This window comes from Mus musculus, chromosome 7 (genome assembly GCF_000001635.26).
Source record: "Mus musculus strain C57BL/6J chromosome 7, GRCm38.p6 C57BL/6J".
Classification (NCBI taxonomy): Eukaryota; Metazoa; Chordata; class Mammalia; order Rodentia; family Muridae; genus Mus; species Mus musculus.
The window spans coordinates 67,677,320-67,702,319 of record NC_000073.6 but is presented as its reverse complement, the minus strand read 5'-3'; the positions used below and the strand labels follow the sequence as shown (position 1 = coordinate 67,702,319).

General features: G+C 45.8%; 1 protein-coding gene across 25 annotated transcripts in view; it reads right to left on the bottom strand.

The window, feature by feature from the left end:
* Ttc23 (tetratricopeptide repeat domain 23) overlaps nucleotides 1-25,000 on the bottom strand; it is an 83,192-nt gene that overhangs the window by 26,303 nt on the left and 31,889 nt on the right. For 13 of the 25 annotated variants that reach the window (XM_017312244.2, XM_017312246.2, XM_017312249.2 and 10 more), the window contains 3 exons: nucleotides 23,249-23,426; nucleotides 23,000-23,092; nucleotides 3,991-4,096 (listed from right to left, as the gene is read on the bottom strand). In XM_017312244.2, the coding sequence (XP_017167733.1) occupies nucleotides 3,991-4,096; nucleotides 23,000-23,092; nucleotides 23,249-23,426 (377 nt within the window). Of the gene's footprint in view, nucleotides 1-3,990; nucleotides 4,097-9,299; nucleotides 9,426-22,999; nucleotides 23,093-23,248; nucleotides 23,427-25,000 lie in introns of all 25 variants that reach the window. The other 12 variants (XM_030242917.1, XM_030242912.1, XM_030242916.1 and 9 more) reach the window with 2 other exon arrangements.

Below are 25,000 nucleotides of genomic sequence, written 5' to 3'. Positions count from 1 at the left end.
TGAAGCAGGGGAGAAGCGGGCAGCCGAGGAAAGCCACAGGAAGGTGCAGGCCACAGTCATTGAGTGTTCCCAGGTGCAATCTTACCCACCAGGGGACCCCAGGCTCCATCAGTTACAAACACCCGGAGCTGCCTGACTGCTAGCCTCTCAGGACACTTGGGGTCTAAGTGGTATTAGAACAGGCAGCCACTGTGTGGAGGAGGGGCATGAAGCAGAGCTAACAGGGCATGGGGGAAGGGTTGAGAAAAAGGGAGGGTTATAGAAGGTCATGGAGACCTACCCAAACAATTACATTAAAAAAAAAAGGCTTCATAAACATTTTTCATTATGCCTGTGCAAAATATAGGAGACTAGGACAAGTGGGAGCTGGGAAATAGATGCATTTGGGCAAAGAAATTATACAGAGGGGAAACCCAGTTACTCAGAAATCCCTGTTGGAGCCTCGGTTTCAACAGAGGCAGATGCCATTCGCCATTCCCGCTGCTGTCTTGGGACCCAGAAGACCGCCTTAGCCTGCTGTGCCCAGGACCACATGGGGCCACTTCCAAACAAGGCTGCCTGCTCTGAGCGGGCCCTGCGGCACAGAGGTTTACACTGAAATGTACTTGGCTTTGGACCATTTCATTTTAATATCCTTAAGGAGAAGCACTATAAACACAAGGCCAAGGCCCTGGACACTTCGCAGGGTTGGGAGAGCTGTTAATACCAAGTTTGTCTAAGGATGCTCTGGGAAGCTGGCCAGGCCCAGGTTAGTGACATTCCTCAAGCCTGAATTGGGAATCTTCAGGCAAGCACGAGCCTCCCAGAGCCTCCCAGACTTCTAGGGCAGTTTTGTCCGCATGAGGAATGCGGGGACGGCACCGTGCAAAGGGAGCCAGAAATACTCCAGGGCCAGCAGCCCTGCGTGCTAGCAGGCAATGCCTTCAATGGACATCCAGCAAGGGAGTGGGAGCAGGCCGGTGACGGGAAAACCTCACACGGGAACTTACGCTTTTTAAAGAGTCTATTGTTTTGTTTGCTTTTTCTCAAAAAAAAAAAAAAAAAAAAGTTAGGTACAGACAAGTTTCAACACAAAAGAGCAAAGGCCAGACCACCTCTTGATACTCTGAAGGACAGGCAGGTTTGCTTCTGGGGGGACCTTGGGACTAGAAGTGACTGTAGTCCAGATCAGAAAGCCCTGGGTGGGTGAGAGCAGGGGCAGGGGTTGGGTAGGGTGGGGACCCATCTCCCAGACTCCCCAGTAGTACTCTTTCCTTTCCCCTGCAGGGGGCAGTAGAGGCCTGGTTGGGTCTCTCACAGCCTTGCCCCATGGCTTCCTCCAAGTTAAGGGACAGGGACAGCAGAGAAAAGATAGGCAAGATGGGGGGGAGGGGAGGTGATGTGCTTGCTTGGTCTCCAGCTGTACTCTCCTGTTTCTGCTTCTAGAGGGAAGGTGAATCCCTGGGCCCCAGGCAGGCTGCTCCTGTCCTGCCCACAGCACCTGCCACTCAGCGAGCAAGGACTCTGTCTGACAGCAGGAGGTTTCGATGGCTGGGATAATGGGGAGGGTTCTCCACACGGGTACTCATTTCTGATTTGCTCGGGCCGTGGGGGTGAGGGTCTGTTTGCTTTGCACAGCTGTTCTGGGGTTCCCATTGCTACTGGACAACTAGCATGGCAGCTACCCTATGGGCTTCCCTGCCACCGTCCTCACTTAGAATGTCCTTACCTTCAGTGGCTACGGTAAAATTCCCATTAAATTACCACTATTATTACCAAGGTGAGACGTGTCCTCTGATTGGCAGGTGCTGAATCTGAGAGAGGCCTAGCAAGGAGCAGCCCGCAGGCTCATCTGGATTCTGTCCTTTTAGTATAGAGCAATGAGGAAAGAGGGGAGGGAGGAGGGAGGGAAGGAGAAGGAAAGGGAGGGAGGAGGAAAGGGAGGGAGAGAGTCAGAGACAAGGAGGACCTTCTCTAGACTGATAGAACATTCTGGTAGGAAGAACCGGCTGTGGTATCATGCCCTGCTTCTGAAGATTGTTAAAAGTATTGAGAACCCACACACAATCATTGCTATTCCCTGAGACATCTGCTACCTGTGCTCCTGAAGTCACCCTTCTCCTTCCTAGTCTCCAGTCCGAGCCTCTGCACCTCAGTTCTGACTGGGACAGAAGCTCTTCAGATGTCAATCAAGAGATGCTCGACACAGCCACGTGGTTGTGGGGCTGAAGGTGGAGCTGAGAGCCTGTGTAGGCTGCGGGGTCCTGGCCCTTCCACACCCTTGCCTTTAGGCTGTCCTCACTCATCCAAGGCCCCATGTCTGATTCACACCCTACAGACTCTTACATAGGGGTAGGGTAGAAAGGGGGAAGGAATAGGGCCAGTCTTTTTATATAAAACAAATGATAAAAGGGTCTGGAGATGACCCTCTGGGCTGAGACCTGATCACTCTCAGTGGCTTACAAAAATCTAATTTCCTATTGCCTCAGAATCTGGAGGTGAGTAAGGCAGGGTCAGTATGCCCTATGAAGGTGTGAGCCAGCACTCACATTATCTGTGTCATTTGAGTATTATTATCACTCCCACTTTATAGGAGAGGCAAACCCAAGTATACTTATCCTAGAAAACTATATATACATAGATGTGTGAGTGTTATCTATCTATCTATCTATCTATCTATCTATCTATCTATCTATCATCTATCAATATTACACACACCCCTCAAATTGAATTGTCACTGACTTTATGTAGAGCAAAGCAGACTGGTGTAACTTTGAGCTTTGCAAAACACTGTCTCCATGCATAATCTCTGCTGGCCGTCGTTCAGTTCATACAGTCAACAAGCGAGTTCACTGTGTGCTGGGTAGGGCTCAGAACCAGAACAACCTCCAGGCAGGACTGGTTCTGGCCTTTGCCTCTCCCATCACTGTTTTCTTCCTCTGCCTATTTTAAAGGCTCAGAACCTTTCAGCCGCATACATATATATCACCATAATAAAGATTGAAGAAGAGATTAAGAAATCAAACAGAATAAGAGAAGCTCTGAATCCCCAATAAGGATGAGGAAAACTGTGAGCCATGACAACTTCCTCTTAGAATCTCAAGGCTCCCCCCAGACCAGAGCTGCTCTCACACTCATCTCAACTCTAAATGTATTTGAGTTAGTCGCCATCAGCCAACACATGAAGATCCCAACAATGTAAGCTGCCTGCCATGTGGGACCACGCTGCTAGAGTAACACAGAGGATACCGGCATCTCTAGCTTGGCCACAACAAAGTCACTAGAGTGTGTGTTTCCTGTCACACACAGAGTGCACTGAGAGCTACAGTGTTGAGGACGGAATGTTGCCTGGGATCCCAAGGACAAGGCCATAAGGGCTCAGGTGGAGATGAGGCTCAACAGGGAGGAGGCCTGGGGTGACGGAATGGAGAAGCCCCAAATCTCATAGGCTAACTATCCTACCAAGAATAGGGAATGCATATTGAGTGGTGGCCTCTTCTTGAAATCCTGACACTGAATGTACACGTTCACCCTGGCTGAAAGCTCCCCCGAGCAAGAATTCAGGAATTCAGAGCTGTTGAACACCTCCATAGCGCAATAGTTGCTGCAGAAAGCAGAGATGTCCCTCTTGGCTGTGCATGAGTCCCCCATGCTTCGTAGTGGTGTTCTGGGTGAAGAGTGACATTCCGGAGGGGGAAGGGACAGAGGGCACAGAGAGGAAAGACTGCACAGCTGCTGAGCTCCAGCGTGATGGCCTATGCCAGTCTCACCCACCAGTGACATACGCCAAGCTGCGCGCATGCGTGCGTGCGTGCGTGCATGTCTGTGTGTATGTATGTGTGTGTGCGTGAGTGTGTGTGTGTGTATGTATGTGTGCGAGTGTGTGTGTGCATGCATGTGTATATGCGTGTGTGCGCGTGTGTGTGCACGTGTGTGTTCGCATGCATGTGTGTGTGTGTGAGTGTGTGCATGTGCATGTGTGTGTGTGTGGGGGGGGTTGTCTGTGCTCACCACGGTGGTCGTGCATCCCAGAAGCAGCAGCAGCCCGGGCGATGAAGTGTGCAGAGTCTGCAGCCTCCTCCGGGGAGGGATCTTTACTCAGGATGATGAGATGTGCCTGTCACCAGAGAGAAGAAACAAGTTGTTTACAGGCCTGGCAGCAGCAATGGGAAACCTTCCTTTCGGTGATAAGCAGGGAGCCAAGGAACTTTCCAGCAAGCCGAGAGGGATGATGGATGCGGAAGTGCAATTTCTTTGGGGATTGAGAAACACTGGGTGGAGGCCAGAGCCCTAACGCTGCATCCACCGGGCTAGAGATGGTCGCGGAAGCCTCGCCTTAAGATAAATCTTTTAAAAGCTTATGGTCATTTGAGTCAGCCAAGACTACAGAGATGGGGGTTGGGTTGGGGCAGGGGAGGTTTTAAGAAGTGAAAAGTAGGTGGTGCCAAGGAGGCAGGCAAGCCCAGCTCATGGCCCTATTTCTTAGCCCAGAACATGGCAGCCTGCTGTCTGATCACCTGCCTGCAGCCTCGGTACCATGGAGAGCTGCTCTGTTTCTTTGTAATGAAGTTCATTTTAAAACTGCTTAACATAAACGGTGTTCTATAAACAAAACAATAAAAATCCTTTCAAATTAAATAGGAAATATAACTCTTCAAAGAGGATCTTACTAATCATCTCCCTGACAGCAATTTTAAACTGGAAAAAAATGGAGCTGGAGAGGTGGCTCAGTGGTTAAGAGCGCATGCTCTTCTTGCAGAGGACCCAAGTTTGATTCCCAGCACTGGTATCAGGTAGCTCACAACTGCCTGTAACTCCAGCTCCAGATGATCTGATGCACAGACACCCTTGTGTAGGAGGGACGGGAAGGGTCTCTCCCCACCTTCTGTGTTCTTCACACACGCGCACACACACACACACACACACACACACACACACACAGTAATAACTAAAATAAATACTGTGAGTAGTATGCTTACATCCCTCCAGCCATCAAAGAACGCCTACAGCAGGAGCCATGGGAAGCCGGGCTAAGTGTGGTGAACGGAGCGAATGGTACATTCACTCAAGATGGTGGGCATTTGGGGATTATTGCCGAGGACTGTGTATTCCTCACTTACTGTTCTAACTTCTGTTAGCTCACACTTTAGCAGGTACAGCCGGTTCCTCACGGTGGGAAGGTGTGGTGACGCGGAGTGAGGCCTTGGGTCACAGTGTTCTCAGTTATGAAGGAGGAGCTTGCTGGTGCTCCTGGGGCTTTCTGCTTCCCCTCTGTTCTACCTAGACCTCTACCTAGACCCTCGTGTGTGGGAGGGAGCCAACCACACTCAGGCATAGACATGTCCCAGGGTGTATCTGTTAGGTACTTCTAAATCCAGCCAAGTTGACAACAAGGATAAAACCTCACAGAGGCAGGCAGACTGTGCCCACAGCCACGAAGACTCAAGCTGTACTTTAGTTCTTTTTCACCTGTGACATAACACTTAATTTGGGGGATACTTCCCATGGCCTTCAATTTCTATGTGAAAACAGAGAGTGCTGAAGGGGCCTGGAATGTTCCCCAGAGGTACATGTGCTAATGGCCAGTCTGGTGCTCCCTAGGTACATGTGCTAATGGCCAGTCTGGTGCTCCCTAGGTACATGTGCTAATGGCCAGTCTGGTGCTCCCTAGGTACATGTGCTAATGGTCAGTCTGGTGCTCCCTAGGTACATGTGCTAATGGCCAGTCTGGTGCTCCCTAGGTACATGTGCTAATGGCCAGTCTGGTGCTCCCTAGGTACATGTGCTAATGGTCAGCCCGGTGCTCCTGAGGGGGTGGGAGGTTTTAGGTCACTAGAAGGCTGCTCTGAGAGGGGACCATGCAACTTCTGGTTCTTCCTCTTTCTGTTTTTCTGGCCACCATAAACTGAGCAATGTGAACTTCAACCTTCAAGGTAGCGACCCAAACACACCCCTCCTCTTTTTCAAATGGGTAGTCTCAAGTTTGTGTTACGACAATGGCCAAATGGTCCAGACGTGTCACAGCAAAGGGTGGAGATCCGCTCTGACTCTGAGGCTGTTTGTTGTGCCGTGTCTGGGATGCTGTTCTTCATCTGTCAGCCAAAAAAGAAAGAAATGCCATCCCAGGAAGGCCTTCTAGTCCACGCCCAGCAGGACTCACTGCTCTGATCGATCTCTGAGGTTACAATCAAGGCAGGGTAGTACTGCGGTGGTGTTGAAATCTGAGCTGCCAGTACAAGGCTTTCTGCGATTGGGGAAAAGCTTGGATTTGATCACCCAGGCCACCACAGCTGGCAATGGCTGTTGCTGCTGTGTTGGAACACCCAGAATTCTTAAACAAGAAGGCGAGGATTTAAAACAACTTTTCTTTTTTCTTTCTTTTTTTGTTTTTCTGTTTTTTGGGGGTTTTGTTTGTTTGTTTGTTTGTTTGTTTGTTTGTTTGTTTGTTTGTTTCGAGACAGGGTTTCTTTGTGTAGCCCTGGCTGTCTTGGAACTCACTTTGTAGACCAAGCTGGCCTCGAACTCAGAAATCTGCCTGCCTCTGCCTCCCAAGTGGCGGAATTAAAGGCGTGCGCCACCATGCCTGGCCTTAAAACAACTTTTCTTACTACTGGAGTTCTTCACAAAGAACTGAACGAGGGAGCTGGGGGGAGCCTGAGTAGTCACAACATGAAATTTGGCATGAAAGAGCCCAGTCTTGAACTCTGATCTGAAATGTTACTGAAGTAATAGGTATTTCAAAATAGAGTCTCTGGTTGCTCAGACTACAAGAGCCGAAGGATAGAGTCAAGTTATGGAGTGTTCCGTGTCTACATGAAAAAAAGAGAATAGAAGGGTCCCTGAGAAGACTGCACAGGGTCAGGCTGTGGGTGTCTCCCCTGGCCATCTACCCACTTGATCCACAGCTGCAGAGCCTGCTGCAGGATGCTCAGGAGGGCTTTCCTTTACAGATTCAACACACCAACATGTGCTGATTCTGACTGAATCACAGTCAAATTTAAAGATTTTTCTGTTTCTTTTCTATTTGCCATCACAACTCAGAGAGAAAGGTAATAAATCTGCCTATTACAATTACTTTCAAATGAATAATTGCATGTTCTGAAAAGATCAGAAGTTGCTTTTTTTGGCTTTTTCTTTCCAGTAGCAAAACAACAAAACGCCCACTTAACAATATCAAGAAAATAGCTCTCCAAGGCTTAGAGCGGTGGTTCTCAGCCTTCCTAATGCTGCAACCCTTTAGCTCAGCTCTTCATCTCATGGTGACCCCCATAAAATTATTTTCACTGTACTTCATAGCTGTAATTTTGCTACCGTTATGAATCATAATGTAGATATCTGATACGTGTGATATTGGGGGAACAGGGCCAAGGATGTAGGGTGAGAGGCAGGCAATGGTGTCACGTGACAAACCCTGGGACTCAGGCTCTGGAGACCAGCACCAGGGTGCAGGTTGGAGTTTACTGCCCAGCAGTTAAGCTAATCCTCGCCCCCCCCCCCAAACCCCAGATCCTTGGCCAATCATATCTCAACACACCATCACCATGCCCCAGTGAAAGCCCTACCTGATGAGATAGATGACTGGGAAGAAACAGAGAGGGGGGGGCGGCGGGGGGATTGTCACCTGCCAGGACTTCCTTGAAGGTTGGAGAAGCAACCACTGCCCTGGCCCTATTCCTTTTTGCTGTCTCACTGGTGTTCCGGGAGCCATCTTAGATCTAATGTCACGTATGGCAGATCAGGACTCTTCGAGGAGCCTCAGGAGCCTGGTGCACCTTGCTTGCCACCCCGCTTTTTTCCTTCCCAAGGTTGAATTTGTCATCCCCCCCCCCCCCGCCTCCCCACATGCTATCTGAAATGCTATCCCAAAAGGGTCGCAGCTCACAGGTTGAGAGCCACACTGGCTTGGGGGATCTGAATTTATCCCACCACCATCCCGACCTCTGCACTCTCCTGTGTAAGATGCTAATCCTGTACAGGCAAACATGGATTGTTGATTTCAGAAACCCAGTTTCTGGTCTAATTTATTATTTGGTGTTTAAGACGCTTTCTCGAACCTCGTGCTGGAGGGACGGAGGGAGGGAGGGAGGGAGGGAGGGAGGAAGGGAGGGAGGGAGGGAGGGAGGGAGGAGTGCAGAACACACAGGGTGTTGAAAATGTATCAAATTAGCATCTCATTTATTCAGTAAAATTCCATTCATTTCAACTTAGTTTAACTTCTTCCCGTTTGGCTCGGTGCTGCTTTAATTTTGAAGTGCTTTCCACTTGTCAGCTATCGTGCTAACACTACGAGTTCATATGCAAAAATATCAAGCTTGCTTCAGTTTTAAAGGGGAGTATAGATGAGCTGCAAAATGAGGGGTGGTTGGATTTGTGTAGACATACAGACACTTCTTACTATGTTTTTGCATGTGGCTAACTTCCTCTGGACATTTCAACTGTTAGAATTTTTCGTGGATATTGAAGGAAGAAAAGGGATGGCACACGTATACAGGCTAGCCAATAGAATGGCCCCATGTACTGATGTCCCGCCCCAAGGCTAAGGGCATCTTTGTCTTAGGACGAGGGGACAATGCTCCATGTAGATGGTTAAGAAATGGGAGAGGAAGGTGAACCACAGGGCGGATCCAGAGGAGGCCCTCTCTCCACTCTCCTTCCGTGGCCAGGCTGTTAGTCGGAGAACTCTGACCCTGTCCTGCATCAGCCTCCTGGGTGCAGAGCAGGGTTAAGCAGCACAGGGTGAAGTGGAAGGAGCGCCTTAAAGCAACACACAGCCCAACTCGCATTGTACTTCGCCAGCTTTCGACAGCCTCAGTTTCCCCTCTATGCCATGCTCAGCTGCCCAGAATTCTGTTTGCCCCCGTGATGTCAGGATTGGTTACTCAGTGCCACCTGTGGATCCTCCAGCACACCGGTTCAGGAGCTGCGGCTCCGTATCACCTAGATAGCTTCTAGTGCTCTGCTCAGCTGTCCCCGCGTGCCCTCTCACGCGCTCCCTTCTCTTCAGAGTGCAGTGCCCGCCGTCTATCAAGACGCCCTCAAGTCCATTCAAGCACCATTCGAGATGGTGAAAGTGGGTTCCGTCTAAGCATTCATTAGGAGGAAGAAAGCAAAGGTACTTATACAATCACTTGTCTCTACGGACATATATTAACCTGGTTGCATTTCAGAAACACAGAAAAGGCAACTTGCAAAGGGCTGAAGAAGACACCATAGCACCAGGGATTCTCATCTGTAACAGTGCCATCCAGGGTTCCCTGGCATCCGGGGAAGGGTGGCGCTTCCCCCACTGACACTGGCGGGCACCATGGAAGCCTACCCACCTCTTCCTCATCCACCTGACTGCTGTAGAAGGGTCTCCATGTGACATTAAGGACTGGTGACAAGAACGGAGAGGGGCAGCAGCACTTGTGTCCCAGGGGACAAGGCTGGGGAGTTGGCAGTCGGTCCTGTGGTTGGAAGCACGGCCACAGCGTTAGAGCAGTTCTGAGAGAAGTGAATGCGCAGCCAGGCTACATGTGACAGAAGGCACGGAGGGGCCAGGAGGCAGAGAACACAGGGACAAGAGTCCTGCTCCCTGTGTGGGCTTCCACAGAGCTCAGGGTCAGTCCCCACCTCTGCAGCATCACCGCCCAAGGGTGGGGCTTTCCCCTCACATCTCCTTTCCTATTTTTCATTTATTTGTTTTTATTTTTCAGTGTCCTATAGCGACATGCTCAAGAGCTGTCATTTTAAAGTTGAGGGAGAATGCTAACTATCCCCAAATTGGACTCTTAAAAGGCTCAATTGGCTTAAAAAGTAAATTCATCTTTAATTACCTCACTAGCCAATATCATGTATTAAAAAGAAAATCTCGAGAGTAGCCATGACCAGTTCCCTTGGTCCCTGTCAAATGACAGAGTGGTGTTTGTTCTAGTATCTCAGGTGCATTCCTGGAGGAAACGAGAGATTCCTTTGCTCAGATCCATCTGCCAATAGAGGCCCCAAGAGCCAGGGCTGGCAGACTCTTATCTAACTGGGCCTGCTGCCTTGCATCTGTGAAATGTGCACTATTCCTCAAGGAGGAAACACAGTGGCTAGTAAAAAAGAAAGATAACGGTATTTCTATGTATGCAGAAACACTTGGTAACAGGGTACCTGGGGGACTGGGGACAGATTTCCCCCCTCTACCTGGTAACAATTAGGGGAATCATGGATCCAGAGGGAAGTGTTTTCTTCTATAGCTAAGTACAGACAGAGTAAGTATACAAGTGGCCCAGGAAACATTTGTGGACTTAGAGAATATTTACCTAGACCAAGAGAAGACACGGGGTTGGTGACCAAGTCTCAATTTAGGAATAAACAACTAGGGCATCTGTAAAGCAGAGGCTAGCATGCTTGCGGGTAGGAGGTGGGAGAAGGGACCCACGGGGAACATGCGTTCACTTTGCTAAGTATGGTGCTAGGCGGATTGTGGACACCATTTTGCTTAACCCCAAAGGACCAGTGACAGATACTGCGAGTCCATATTACTGTGGAGACGTGAAACACCAAGGTCACATGGTTGGTCGGCACAGGGCAGAGTCAGCCTAAGGCCTACAATACACATTCACATGCTGTCTTGGCCCAAACTGTTCTCAAACAAATCAAGCTCACAGAAAGATGACGTTCTTATCAGTGTAATGGAAAACTATTTAAGCATCAGTAAAGGCGGGGGGGGGGGTGGCTACTAAGTATGGACTCTGTCAAAAACTAGAGTAAACTGGCCAGGGAATAGTGAGGTACCAGTAAATGGGCACCCAGGTTGCTCCTGAGGACCGTGGAAGCCACACTGATGGAGGGAAGAAGCAGGGATGGTGGACAGGACAGGCATCACCAAGTGTTCTGCCTCCTGCTTTAGTCTTCTGCCTCCTGCGTCAGTCCAAGCTCCTGCCTTCACTATGGGCTCAGGCCCATCGTCACTGCGAGGCCTGGGCTTTGCTGGCCTTATTTATAACTGACCAGCTTCCCGTCCCTGCCCTGCCATGAATGGCCATTCCATCTTTGGCTTTGAGGTGACAGCCTTATGCAAGACAGGTCAGGTTACGGTGCAGGGTGGCCACTTCCCTTCCTCCCAGTCTCTGTCCAGGAGGGAAGCCTTTTCTGAGGGGCTGGGGTAGCTGGAAAGGCCAGGCCAAGCAAAGGGCGGTCCTGGAAATCCCAGGGGGATTAGATGAATAGGAAGTCACATCTAAAAATGGACATCCTGGACAAGGTCTGTTTCTTTTAATAGTCACAGAGAACCCTCCGTGGCTTTCCTCCAGGTGCCAGTCTTATCTCCTCCAAAGGGCTCAGAAGAAGTCCCATTATCTATAGGGATTAGCATCTTTATAGAGATATCACATAGGGACCACAAAATAGGCATGCCAAGGGCTAATATTTTCATTCGCCTGCAAATGTGAGCTTTCTTAAAACTTAACTAGATTTTAAATGCATAAAATCATAAGTGGTTGAAAGGAAGAAACAAACTAAAGCAAAACAAAACAGAAAGCTTCCTTCTATTTCCATGCTTCATCCTTCCTCCCACTCCATACTGCAGTCCTTCACTCTGAAGGCCTTCCTGTGCAGCGTCGAGAAATACTGATGTGTGTATGCAAACACATATGCACACATGTACACACACACACATACACACACACACACACGTGCACATGCATGCATGCACAAACACATACTTGCCTTCATTTCCCAGGCGACTCCAGCCTGCTGGTGGGTAGTTACACAGCCATTTTTTTTTTTTAAATAACAACTGAAGTTAAGGATTATAAACGGCCTATCCCATTTGTTTTCGTTTCTGTAGATTGTTCTTGTCTTTTGTCCCTGTATCTCTGAGTTATCTTTTTCATCCAGGTTGCGTAAGACTAGTTTCCCTTTGATGGCTTTTAACTTTATAAACACGGTCACAGAGTCACACTCTCATTTTTCATGCCATCAAATATCCCTTCCTTCTGCTCTCCTCCTCGTCTCCTTTACTCTGACTCCTAATCGACATCCACCGGCAGATATACAGAGGAAGAAGTTCAATCAGCGTCAACACTGGGCACCTTCGGGCAGATAAAGTGTCAGTATTCTGACAAAACGAAGATATTCTAAAGAGACTATTGAGCCCCTCCCTTTGGCTACCAGACTATTGAAACCAAGGACTTGCCCCAAGAATCTCATGCTGAAAGAAGGAAAAGGGTAGAGCTCTGGTGCCAGCCAGAGGGGATCTTCTCCCTTGGAAAGAGATTTGCAAGTTGTCAGACAACCTTGCAGGAGAGACCAGAGCCAAGACATCGATGACCTTGACCAGGGATGCTCAGTGGTGCAGAGGGCTTGCTTTCCAACGAAACCCAGCCCCAATCTGAGGACCTTGAGGATGGCCTTCAGCCACGGCTGTCACTGGACCTCTTCTTTTCCCTATGTGGTCACACTGGTAAGGTCTCCGTTTTCTGCTGTTCACTGTTAGCCTTCACTGGACTATTGAGAACAATGGGGTGGCCGAGCCAGGCTTGCTAGGGGGCGGTCAGGAGGCAGGCTCTCTCGGTTTGCCTTAAGAGCAACAGCAATCATCTGTACGGTGCCCAGACTGATGTCATACTTAGAATTTTGTGTAAAGAATAAAGCCTTCATTAGTGTCTTAGTCAGGGTTTCTATTCCTGAACAAACATCATGACCAAGAAGCAAGTTGGGGAGGAAAGGGTTTATTCAGCTTACACTTCCATACTGCTGTTCATCACCAAAGGAAGTCAGGACTGGAACTCAAGCAGGTCAGAAAGCAGGAGCTGATGCAGAGGCCATGGAGGGATGTTCTTTACTGGCTTGCCTCCCATGGCTTGCTCAGCCTGCTCTCTTATAGAACCAAGACTACCAGCCCAGAGATGGTCCCACCCACAAGGACCCTTGATCACTAATTGAGAAAAGGCCTTACAGTTGGATCTCATGGAGGCATTTCCTCAACTGAAGCTCCTTTCTCTGTGATAACTCCAGCTGTGTCAAGTTGACACAAAACTAGCCAGTACAATTAGCTTCTCAAGAGATCTGAAAATTTTAGCACAAGTCTTATTTGGATTATTTCTAATAAAATGAATTATGCCTGTGGTAGAGCCACAGCAGATGCTCAGGTGGTGAGAAGCGCCACTACCCACAGAGCACCTGGAGCAGGTCTGAGCAGCCAGCTGTCAGTGAGTGCCCTTAGCTGGTGTGGACCGAAGCCACATCTTCTGGTTCTACCACCTTTTGTAGAGTACAAATGCTCTGATTTCATGAACCTTTGCTAATCAAAGGTCCCTACTTTTGCAGCTGAGATGCTCTGAAAACTGAACAAGAGAAATGTGCCACTCAAGTGTCAGAGAAGTGAAGAGTGATTCCGCCAGCAGAGCTGGGGTCTTCACGGCCTGCAAACAGAACAAAGCAGCTGTACCCACAGCAAGGAAATCTTGTGACTTTTTAGTTTAGATAATAAGGTGTGATTACTAACATCTCTCAATGTGGAGTTTCACAAACAGGAACATTTGCCTGGCTTTCCCACAATCCCAGCAGGCAGGCAGGCAGGCAGCACTTCTTTTAAGTTCCTGGAACTTTTCTTGTGCAGTGGCTCTGTTGGGCTTCCTTTATTTTTTTCCATCTTAATGGGCTACTTCTTAAAATACTGTGGAACTTTTCTGCATTCTACTGAAACTAAAACGTCTTTTCCTCTGTGTGTATTTTTCTCACTCCAAAGGGATGAAAGAAAACCAACTGTGAAGATAACAAACCCCCATTTGTGTATATTTAGTAAATGCCTACTACCCACGGTTTCCTTGGAGACCTATGGCCACTCTGTACCCTTCCATTCCTCAGGTAAATCTCAAGAAAAGGGAACAGTGATAAGTAGTTAATAATTACTATAAATAAGTAAAAGCCGTTTACCCTGGCAGTGGGCCTGGAGTTCACAAAGCACTTAGTATTTTGGAACCTGGAGGAGTTCTGCTAAGTGGAAAGTGTCTTTGTAGATTTGTTGTTGTTACAGGGGCTGGGTGACTAGTCTATAATCAAAGAGTACTAAACAGAGAGTCTGGACTCCAAGCCTGGTTTTCTGACTTCAAATTCAATGCTATTTTTGCTTTGCCAAATCTCTCCTGGATTTAAAACACTCTTTAATCTTTATTAGCCTTAGGAATAAATAAAAATAATAGTTAACTATCAAAATTGCCAAGTACTCTAAAAGCAAGTGAATTCTTCTATAACCCAGGGAAGAAAGACTTTTAACTTAAATTCTAAATCTAAGTGCAACAAAAGATAAAAATTGGAACATATGGAGACAAATGAATCAGAAAAAAATCACCAAGAAGCTCAGCATGGTTGCAATACACAGACAATCATTAAAAAGCATTTATTTTTCTTTATTATCAGTGAATACTCAGAAAAAGAAGCTAAGGAAACCATTCCTCCTATAATAGGCATCACATGTAACAAACATGTCTGACAAGATGGCTCAGCACATAAAAGCATTTGCCAAGCAAGTCTTAGATCCTGAGTTCGGTCCCAGAAACCCAGAACCCAGCGAGGAAGAAGAGAACCACGTTTTAATGTGTGTGGCTGTACTCACACATATACCTCTCTGTCTCTGTCTCTGTCTCTGTCTCTGTCTCTGTCTCTGTCTCTCTCTCTCTCACACACACACACAAATGATTATGAATAAAAATGCAATGCCTTTCAAAATTCCAGCACAATTACTTGTGGGGAAGAGGTGCAGAGATTGACAAGCTGATCCTAAAATTCCTAGGAGAACACGAGGAGTTTACAAGAGTTAAAACATTCTTGGAAAAGAATAACAAAGTAAGAAGATCAGTTACTGATTTCAAAACTTAGATCCATAGAATAGAGTTGATAGTCTAGAAATAAGCCCTGTTACTTATGGTCATTTGATTGTGACGGTCATGCTGAGGTAATTCCATAGTGAGTGTATAAGCTTCTCAATAAACGGTATGCTGAGATAACCAGATAGCCAAATGCAAAGAGGGAAGTTGATCCTTTACGAAGGACCACACAAAAAAATTCAAAGGCCTTGTATGTCAGAACTAAAATCCATGAACTGTTTTAAGGAAACATAGATACAATTCTTTGTGAACTTAGATTATCCTGTGGTTTCTTAGATGTGAAGCTAAAAGAAAAAAGAAAGAGAAATAGACAAATTAGACTTAGTTAGAAGTAAAAGCTTTTGCACTTGGAAGGACACCATCAGGACAGTGGCTGGAGGCAATCATTAGCTTCATGCCTCTGGTGGGCATTTAGGCTCTGGCACCAGGAAATGAAAACAACTCCCAGAGAAGAACGGAGAGACAAAGAACTGTCTAAAATGGGCACGAGATTCGAATCAACATATTTCAGTAAATGTATAAAAATGGCCAACAAGCATACAAAGGTACACAACTAGTAATGAGAGAAACTAAAACTTAATTCAAACATCACATTACTTGATAAAACAGCTGCAGTTAAAAATACAGACAAGACGCGCTGGTGAGGACACGGAGGGACCCTAATGTTGGAGCACCTCATTGGTAAGAACATGAAGACTGAGGTAACTTTGGAAAACAGCCCAGTGGCTCCTCAAAGCTTAGATGCCACTCAGTGGTTACTCTTAGTCTTACACCCAAGTGAAACAAAAATGTATGTTCATAGAAAGCTTGAGTATAAATTCTTATGCAGCACCAAAGCAGAAACAGCCCAAATGTCTGTCAAATGGTAAATTGATAAAAATCTAGTATGTCTATATAGTGAAATACATGAAAAGAACTGAAATAAAAACAAATGCCTAGCCAGTGAATATATTAACTCAGATGCCATAGGCCGTACATTGTCAGATTCTGTTTATATAAAGTGTCCCGACAGGCAAATCCACACAGACAGTAACCTGACAGCTGTCAGGAGAAGGGACTGGGAAATGACAGCTAATGGCTTCATTGTTTTTCAAAAACAATGCAATTAGATAACAGTTGCAAAAACTTATAAATATAACACTTTAAGAGAATAGGTTTAATGTTGTATAAATGAGCTCAGTAAGAAATGAGAAAAATTAAAAAACAAATGACAATTTGGGTGAAAATATTTACAATATGTATCATGGATACCAGGATCAATATTGTTAATACATAAAGAGCCTTTAACAGCTATTAAAAGGTAGATCAAAAATCCTATTTATAAATTGGCAAATGATATGAGTAAGTCACACAAAAAGACAATTCACAGAAAGACTTAGAGTGCCTTTAACATGTGAAAAGATGTTCAACTTTAAAAATAGAAATGCAAATTTAAGCTATATTGAAATGTCATTTCTCACCCATCAGATTGGAACTAACTTGAAAGCTCGACAATACGCTTTGCTGAAACAGGCTATGGACAAACTGGTGCTCTTATACACATAAGTACAAGTTACGAACAGTATGTGTCTCTGAAAGGCAACTCAGAAGTATAGTAAAAATGAGAGAAAAATAGCAATGCATTTTGCAATAATATAAAGTCACCTCAAGCATACTATACTTTACCGAGTAGTCTCACTCTCTGGTGGTTGGAATGTGAATGGCCCCCATAGGCCTATATATTTGATCAGGTCCCCAGCTGTGGAACTGTTTGGGAAGGATTAGGAGGCGTGGCCTTGGTGGAAGAGCTGTGTTACTGGGAGTGGGTCTGAGGTTTCAAAGGCCCACACCATTCCCAGTTAGCTCTTGCTGCCTCATGCTTGTGAATTATATATATATTTGTTACCTATTTGCTGGGGATGAAGTGGGAGCTATTCCTAACAGCAGAATGTCAACTGATCAATGCAGTAGGAATGATAGACTAGAAAACCAGAATTTTACCACTCTCACGGTTAAGAATCTGTAAGGAAAGCGTTATCAATAGATATTAAATTTAGAAGTATTTGACAGGGAGCAGACTATAGAATGCTAATTAGGTGAATGTGAGGAAATAGTTGTTACACAGTAGAGAAACTGTGTGGCATCATGACAGGGTGATGAATGTCTTCAATGCAGCACAGATGGGCACTATGCCTCTAGATGCCATACATATCCTTCATATAGTGTTCTATCTAGGCACACATTACTTAGATCTAGCCACGAAAAACACTCAGACAAACACAAACTGAGAAACAGTCTACAAAAAGCTGTCACGTATGTATGTGTACATATATATTTAAATTTTAATGTCATAAAAAGCAGTCTAGTGAAAAACGATTCCAAACTAAAGACCAGAGTTGTGATACCCAATGCCATACAGGATCTGTACTGGATCTGTATCGGATGGAAACTCATGGAGGGCAATAAAGATAATCAACAAGGCGGAAGGTGACCCCGTGCCAATATTAAACTTCCCACAATTCAGACACACACAAAAATATCTGGGTATAACGAAATGTGAAATTTTCCAAATGCTTTAAAATTTTATTAAATTTTGATAAAACCGTGTGCATGTTTAAGTGTATGGGCACGCACATGCCACAGCCTGCCAGAGGAAAAATTGTGGAGGTGGCTTCCAGGTATTGAACTTAGGTATTCATGCTTGGCAGCAGGCACTTTTATCTGCCGAGCCATCTCCCTGACCCCTTTAAAGTATGCAGTTATCCTTTTGAATGAAATACACATACACACACACACACACACACACACACACACACACACGTGGAAGCGAATACAGAAAATTCTATAATTGGTGAATATGGGTCTCACAAGCAAGAGGCACTAGCTAATTTGTTTCCCACTCACATCTGAGAAATGGGTCTCCCGAGTGAGAAACCCTGACATGCTGGGAGTTCATACATGACTCCCTTTCCTGGTACATGCTTTTATATATGTACATCTTTGTAAGCCAGAGGTTCTAATAGTGTGGCCTGCCTAACTCTAGTGCCTCACAGACTCCTAGGCTCCCCTCTCAAGCAAAAAATACACATTGCCATGTCTACCACACTGTCAAACAATATAATTTACTCTTCAGTTGTAACTTTTCTAGGAAGACCCAGCCATTCTGGGGATATATACTAGCACACTCTGGACCACGGCTGGGGGATGCTTCTCTAAACTGAGCTCGGATCTTTGCATGCACATTGGCAATCCTGGGTCCTGTGGAAGCCGCTTTCATCCCAGTGATTTTTGTGGAGTTGTGGCCCTTGATGAAGTAATCTGATCATATTCTCACTTGATATGTTTCTTCTGAGTTTTAGAAATTGGTAAATGAGAGAAAAATCAAAACCTTATGGGGAGATATAGATTTTTATCATGAAAAAATTTAAGGACTAGCATTTGGAAAGCAACTTATATATTCTATTACACAAATACACCAAGAAAAGTGTATCAATCTATCAAGTAGAAGAAAAATCACATCGCAACATTGTATCAATACACGTGAAAAAGCATTCGACAGAATCCAATGCCCACGACTGATGATTAAAAAGAAAACAAAACTCTTAGTAAAGTGGGGAAGGAGGAAGCTTCGCAACAGCTGATGAGATCAGGAACAAGGATGGCCCTCACCACCGCTCTGTGAATCCTGAGTCCTGAATAACTCAATAGGACCAAAAAAAAAAAAAAAATGAGATAAAGGGTATGCAGATAGACTGAGAATGAAGAGATAAACTGTCTTTATTTGCAGATGATATATTGAAATTCTGAAAGAAATTTTTGTTTTGTTTTGTCTTAAAAACCCTGGGCCTGAGAGGCACTTATAGCAAGGTAAGGCTGATTGCTTCCACACATCCAATAACAGACAAATGGGAATTTGAAATAAAAAACAAAACACCATTTGCATCACCATCGCTGCAAATTGAAATCTTCATACAGTTTCACTTAAAAATCCGATTCTGAACTGAACTCTAGCAAAAGGGTGAAGCATCATCACACGACAAAACTACAGACCTACAAGAGCCACGCAAGGATAGTTCTGAGAGAGCCAGGTGGAGATGCTGCTCACACAGCAGAGGATCAGTCCTCGAGACTGAGCACCGCCATAATCAAAACGTAGGGGAGTTATTTTATGGTGACTAACCAGTAGTTCACGAGTTCATATGGAGAAAAACAGTCAAAACAGTACTAATGAGAAGAGTGAGGAGAAGCCTAGCGCCCTCTCAGGCGGAGACAGGTCAGTGGAACAGAACAGAGCTCAGAGTCAGACCCACTGACCTTCGATGAAAGCCCAACGGCGACTCGGCGGAGAGCAGACAGCCTTTCCTACGTACAGTGTAGGAGTCACTGAGCATTCGAGCAAAATAACATGAATCTAGACATAGATCTCACGCTGCTTATAAAAACGAACTTACACTGGATCACAGACCTAGTAAAACACAAAACTGTAGGAGTGCCTCGGTGACGTTGGGTTTATGGTAATTTTTTAGATAAAACACCAATCATGGAGTGATTGATAAGCTAGATATCATTAAAATTGTGATTTTTCTGGGCCAGTGAGATAGCTCAGTGAGTAAAGATGCTTGCTGCCATGGCTGAGAGCCAGAGTTCGTCTCCAGAGCCCACACACCGTAGAAGAGATGAGACTCCAGAAATTTGTCCTCTGACCTTTACCTATGCACTATGTATCTAGGCACACAAAAACATACACAGTGAAAATTCAATATAAAACAAATTCTGCCCTGATGAAGACAGCACCTGGAGAATAAAATGGCAAATCTGGAAGAATATTTTCCAGTGATTCTTTTTTGATAAAGACATTCTCAAAATATAGAGGAAACTCCTAAAACTCAGCAAGAAAACCTGAATTAAAAAATAGCAAGGACCATAATACAGACCTCTTAAAGAGGATAATGAATAGCAAAAAAAAAAAAATGTAAGCATTCTCCATATCATACCACCAGCAGTGAGTACCTACTGGAGGGGTCACACCCAGGACACCGACATCTCCAAATGTCATCTTGATTCATAGGTGCATCGATTCTTGGAGACTTTGTAAAGGTCCAAAAGGAACTATGAAGTGCCAAAGCGATCTGCGTCTGAGCTGTTTCAGGGTATTACATGCTAACTTGTATGTAAAGTTATGTGTGTATGGTTACAGGTAGTACAGTGTTTAAAGAACCCTGGTCTTTGTTACCATAAAGCTAATTTACCTTCGTATGTAATAAATAGAATGCTCTGAGTGGGAATAGAGTCCCCCACCCCCACCCTCTGTGTTTCTGCTGTCTGTGTTTCAGATCTGAGAGGAAGCAGAGGAACGCAGATTCTCACCGTGGCTGGCGGGAACACAGAACCGCGCAGCTGCTCTCTGAAGGCAAGGTGGCGGTTCCCTACAGTGTGGGAAGCATCCATCCTCACAGCTACCTGGAGGATTTTACAGCGATGTCGTACAGAACTGGAGAGGATGAACTAAGATGGCTTTGGCCAGTGGATGGCTGAATAAAACAGCCAGTGTTAAAAAGGAAAGATGTTCTTAACGCGTGAAAACACAGGGAGAAAACATAAGTGCGAGCTGCAAAGTGAAGCCCGTCTGAACATGAACTAAGTGATTCCAACTATGTGGCTTTCCGGGAGAGGCAAGACTGTAGCCATCAGTGGTGGCCAGAGGCTCGTGGAGCAAAGGGTGACTCAGAAGGGCAGCGGGGACTGTCACTGCAGATAAGCTATTCTGTCCGTATCTAGACTGGTGGATACACATCTTTACACATCTATCAGAGCCACAGAATGGGAAGCTGCAAGGGTGAACCCTGGTGTAAACTGGCGGACTGGGATCTAGTGTGCTAACACAGGCGTATCACTGGCACTAAAACGACACGCTAATGACTAAATAAATCAACAACTCTTTGGCAGGATGTCAATATGAATCAAGGGTTATAAAATATTCATATCCTTCCTTTTAGCAGTTTATAAGAATATCTAGAATTACTGATACTAACACTCACTCTCTCTCTCTCTCTCTCTCTCTCTCTCTCTCTCTCTCTCTCTCTCACATACCTTCCAGAGTTCCCACAGTCGATAAACGATGCCTCGAGCCACTCAATAAACTAAGCCAGACAGCTGGTAAAACTCAACTCTGCTCTTTCGCTCCCCGGCAGACACCTGCCACGCACCCTACTGCCCACATACATTCCTTCTGCCACCACCTCTCAAGCCCGCCCACATCTGTCCATTTTCACACGCCTCTTGAATCCAGGCCATCTTCCCCCTCATACCTAGGCTGCTGTGGTTCTCTACGAGCCATTCCTATCCTCTAATCCACCCACCATCCCACAGACTGATCTGATTGATGTCAGTCTCTCTGTTTGAAAACCTCCAACTGCTGTCAGGAGGAGGCTGAGACTCCTCACTGGGACTTTCAATGTCTTCTCGGAATGACACCCATCTACTGTTTTTAGCATCCCTGTAGCCCCGGGCATGACATCATACTTGAGTGGCCAGTCTTTCTTCCCTTTTATGAAGGTCTTGGGGGCTAGTCTTCCTCACCCTCCAGTACCTTACAAACCAGCACTAAGTGAGCAAGACAATCACCATGTCCAGGTAGATGTGTCCCTTGGCTCCAGTCCTCAATCTCCAACAGTCTGGCTGTCACTCACATTTTCTGCTTCACAGACATCACAAACTCATTATCCAACTTGAAGCCTACCTCTCTCTATCACTTGCTCACCCTGCCCTTCCACCAGAAACAGTGCAGAAGACATCCCCGGCGGTCTGTGCTTCAATTCTCCTGTGTCTCACCATACCTAGTTGCTATGTCCAATCTACGCTGCCTCCCAAATCTGCCTCAAGTCACACCCTTTGCTTCATCCCCTCATCTTCATCTCACTTCAGAGTCCACCTCGTGTTCTGTTTTGCTACTTCAGCAGCCTCCCGAGCGGTTTCCTCCCTTCCACGCTTGGCACAACCTCCCCAGTCTGCTTCAGGGTTGGGTTTTGCATCTGAGGGATGCCGTTTTGGGGCATGTATCTCTAGGCATATCGCTCAACCTTGCTAATTCTTGTCTTCCTTATCTACAAGCTGGAAACAATACGTTGCACGGTGATATTAATGATGAAAAGAGATGACCTCAATAGAGGGAGAGATTGAGGCGCTCCAACACGCTGTGCGTGGGAGTATAAAGTGCCAGACAAAGTTTAAGCAACGGGGCTATGATGTAGTCTTAGCACCATGTCATTATTGTCCCATGTGAAGTAACAGAACGGGTTAGTACACCTTTTAAATTTCAGGAAAACTGTCAGAAGATGTTTTGAGTGGACGGTGGGACACAAAGCCATCTGGCTCCCTGTGGTGGTCAGTTCCAGGAGGCATCAATATTGTACAGGTGGGTGCCCAGTTGCTTAGTCAAACACCGGCAAGATGCTGCAAGACTGTATTTATAGGTACAGTGAACACTGTCAGCTTTAAGTAAAGGAGATTACTGTCAATCATATGATTGAACCTCAGCCAATCAGTTGACCAGAAGAGCAAACACCGTAATTTCCCAGAAGAAAGTGGCAGAGAAATCCTGTCCACAATTCCAGCCTTTCTAGATTATCCTGGGGATATCAGGCTCGCTAGCGCCCAAACCAGTTCCCAGTTTCTTAAAAAAAAAAGTTCTCTCTCTCTCTCCTTCCTCTCTCTCTGTCTCTCTCTGTCTCTGTCTCTTCTTCCCTTCCTCTCTCCTCATCTCCCTCCCTTCCTCCCTCCCTCCTTCGCTCCACGTTCTATTTGTGGCAATTGTGCCGAGGACTCTCCGATGACAACGTAGACTAACAACTGAGAGCACACCGCTAAAGGTTTTCAGCAAGGAATTTAGAGTGTAAATAAAAGGCCTAGCCATGGGGCTGGGGAGATGGCTTAGCCATTGCCTCTTGCAGAGGACCTGAGTTTGGTCCCAGTAGCCATGTCAGGTGGCTTGCAACTGCCTGCAACTCCAGCTCCAGGGGATCTGACACCTCTGGCTTCTGAGGGCACCCACACACATGAGCGTGCATACACACAGATGTAAGTACACATAATTTCTGAAAAAGTACATTTTAAAAGTACTAATCAGTATAGAAGCTTAAGCTCTAAATAAACTAATAAAGATAAAGACCCGTCACCAGATATGGTACCTGAGTCATGCGTGTAATGTGAGCAGTCCAGAGTTTCCAGCCGCTTGCAGTTGGCAGCAGGGAATGCAGTCCAGCACACACCTGCCTAGGTTTCTAAGAAGAAGATCTTTGCTAAACATCTGTGCTGACCAAGTGTTTAAGTTATCTCGGCCAATGACGGCCAGGCATGTTCAGAGCTGCTACGGCTCTCATGTTTACGAAGAGCATTAGGTTGAGCGCAGCCTCGGTGGCCAGTCCATTGGCCCTTACCCGTGAGAAATGACTGATGGCGGCGGCGTAGAGTCCTAGGGCTTGCTCCACACCTGCCAGTTCCCTCAGGACTTGTACACACTCAAGACTTTTTTCATCTTTGGTGATCTCGGTATATTCCAAAGCCTTTTGATAGAACGGGAAAGCTTCTTTTGATCTCTTCTGACCTTGATACAACCTAAATAATAATAATAAAAAAAAGGCAAACAAAACAAAAATCAGTTAGCTGATTGTCTGAGGTCCATTCATATGACTGACAGTAATCTTTAAAGCTGACAATGTTAACTGTACCTATAGAATACAGTCTTCCAACATTTTTATTTTTAAATGTGTAAAAATTGAAGATCTAGTCTCTCCCACCCTGGTGCTCAGGCTTGTTTCCTTGCAAGCTAAGCTTTTCCTCCAAAGGGAAGCAGACCACGATGATCAGGAGGACAGACTCCGGAGCAACCAGCACAAGCTTAAATACTGGCTCTGCATGCATCAGGTTCATGACTTTCAATTTTTTTTTTTTTTAAAAAGATGTCTTTCTTTCTTTCTTTCTTTCTTTCTTTCTTTCTTTCTTTCTTTCTTATATCTAAGTACACTGTAGCTATCTTCAGGCACACCAGAAGAGGGCGACAGATCTCATTACAGATGGTTGTGAGCCACTATGTGGTTGCTGGGATTTGAACTCAGGACCTTGACTTTCAATTTTTCAATCACCTGTAAACAGGTTCATCGCCTATAAATTAAGAGTAGTAACAGTAGCTGATTCACTGGGTCATTATAAATAATAAGATAATTCATATTCATGAACATACCTAGTATGTCTCTTGTCATATAGTAAGAGCTATGTAGGTTTTTTGTTTAACGAAGCATATTGCTTTAGAGATGAGGATCATACAGGATGCTGGGATTCTGATAACTGATCTGTTTAGAAATTGTCCAATATGGTGCCAGGCATGGCGATGCACACCTTTAATCCCAGCACTAGGAAAGCAGAGGCAAGAGGGTCTCTGTGAGTTCAAAGTCAACCTGGTTTATATGGTGAGTTCCAGGACAGCCAGGGAGGGCTCTGTAGCAACCTTGTCTCAAAATCCCAGAAAAAAAAAATGTCCAGTCTGGGTGGAGAGATGGCTCAGTGGGTAAGGACACTTGACGTGCAAGCGTGAGGACCTGAGCTTGGGTCCCAGCAGCCAAGTAAAAAGCCAATACCGCTATGCACACCAGTTACTCGGAGCTAAGATGCAGAAACAGAAGATTACTGGAGACCCTGTGTCACGGGAGGGCAATAGAGCAGTATCCAAAATCATCTTCTTCCTACACCTACACACACACACACACACACACACACACACACACACAGACACACACACACAGACACACACATACATACATACACACACACAGAGACACACACACACACAGACACACAGAGAGAGACAGAGACACAGAGAGAGAGAGAGATCCAGTGTTGCTGATGATATGGAATATTCTTAGTAACTTTTGGCAGATATTTGAATAAAAGCTCCACTCTAACGAGATTATGCACAAAATGGACAGACATACACACTAGCCCTGCTGTTAACAGGAATTTATCTTGAGGAGAAACTCAGGCATGACAGAAACACACAAGAATGTCTGCCTTAGTATTGCTGTGATGATGATGGTGGTGGTGGTGGTGGTGGTGGTGGTGGCAATGATGACAGAAAAGCGCAGAGCACTTCAAGATCAGCATCAGGCAGCTGTCCGCAGAGAGCACAGGGAGAG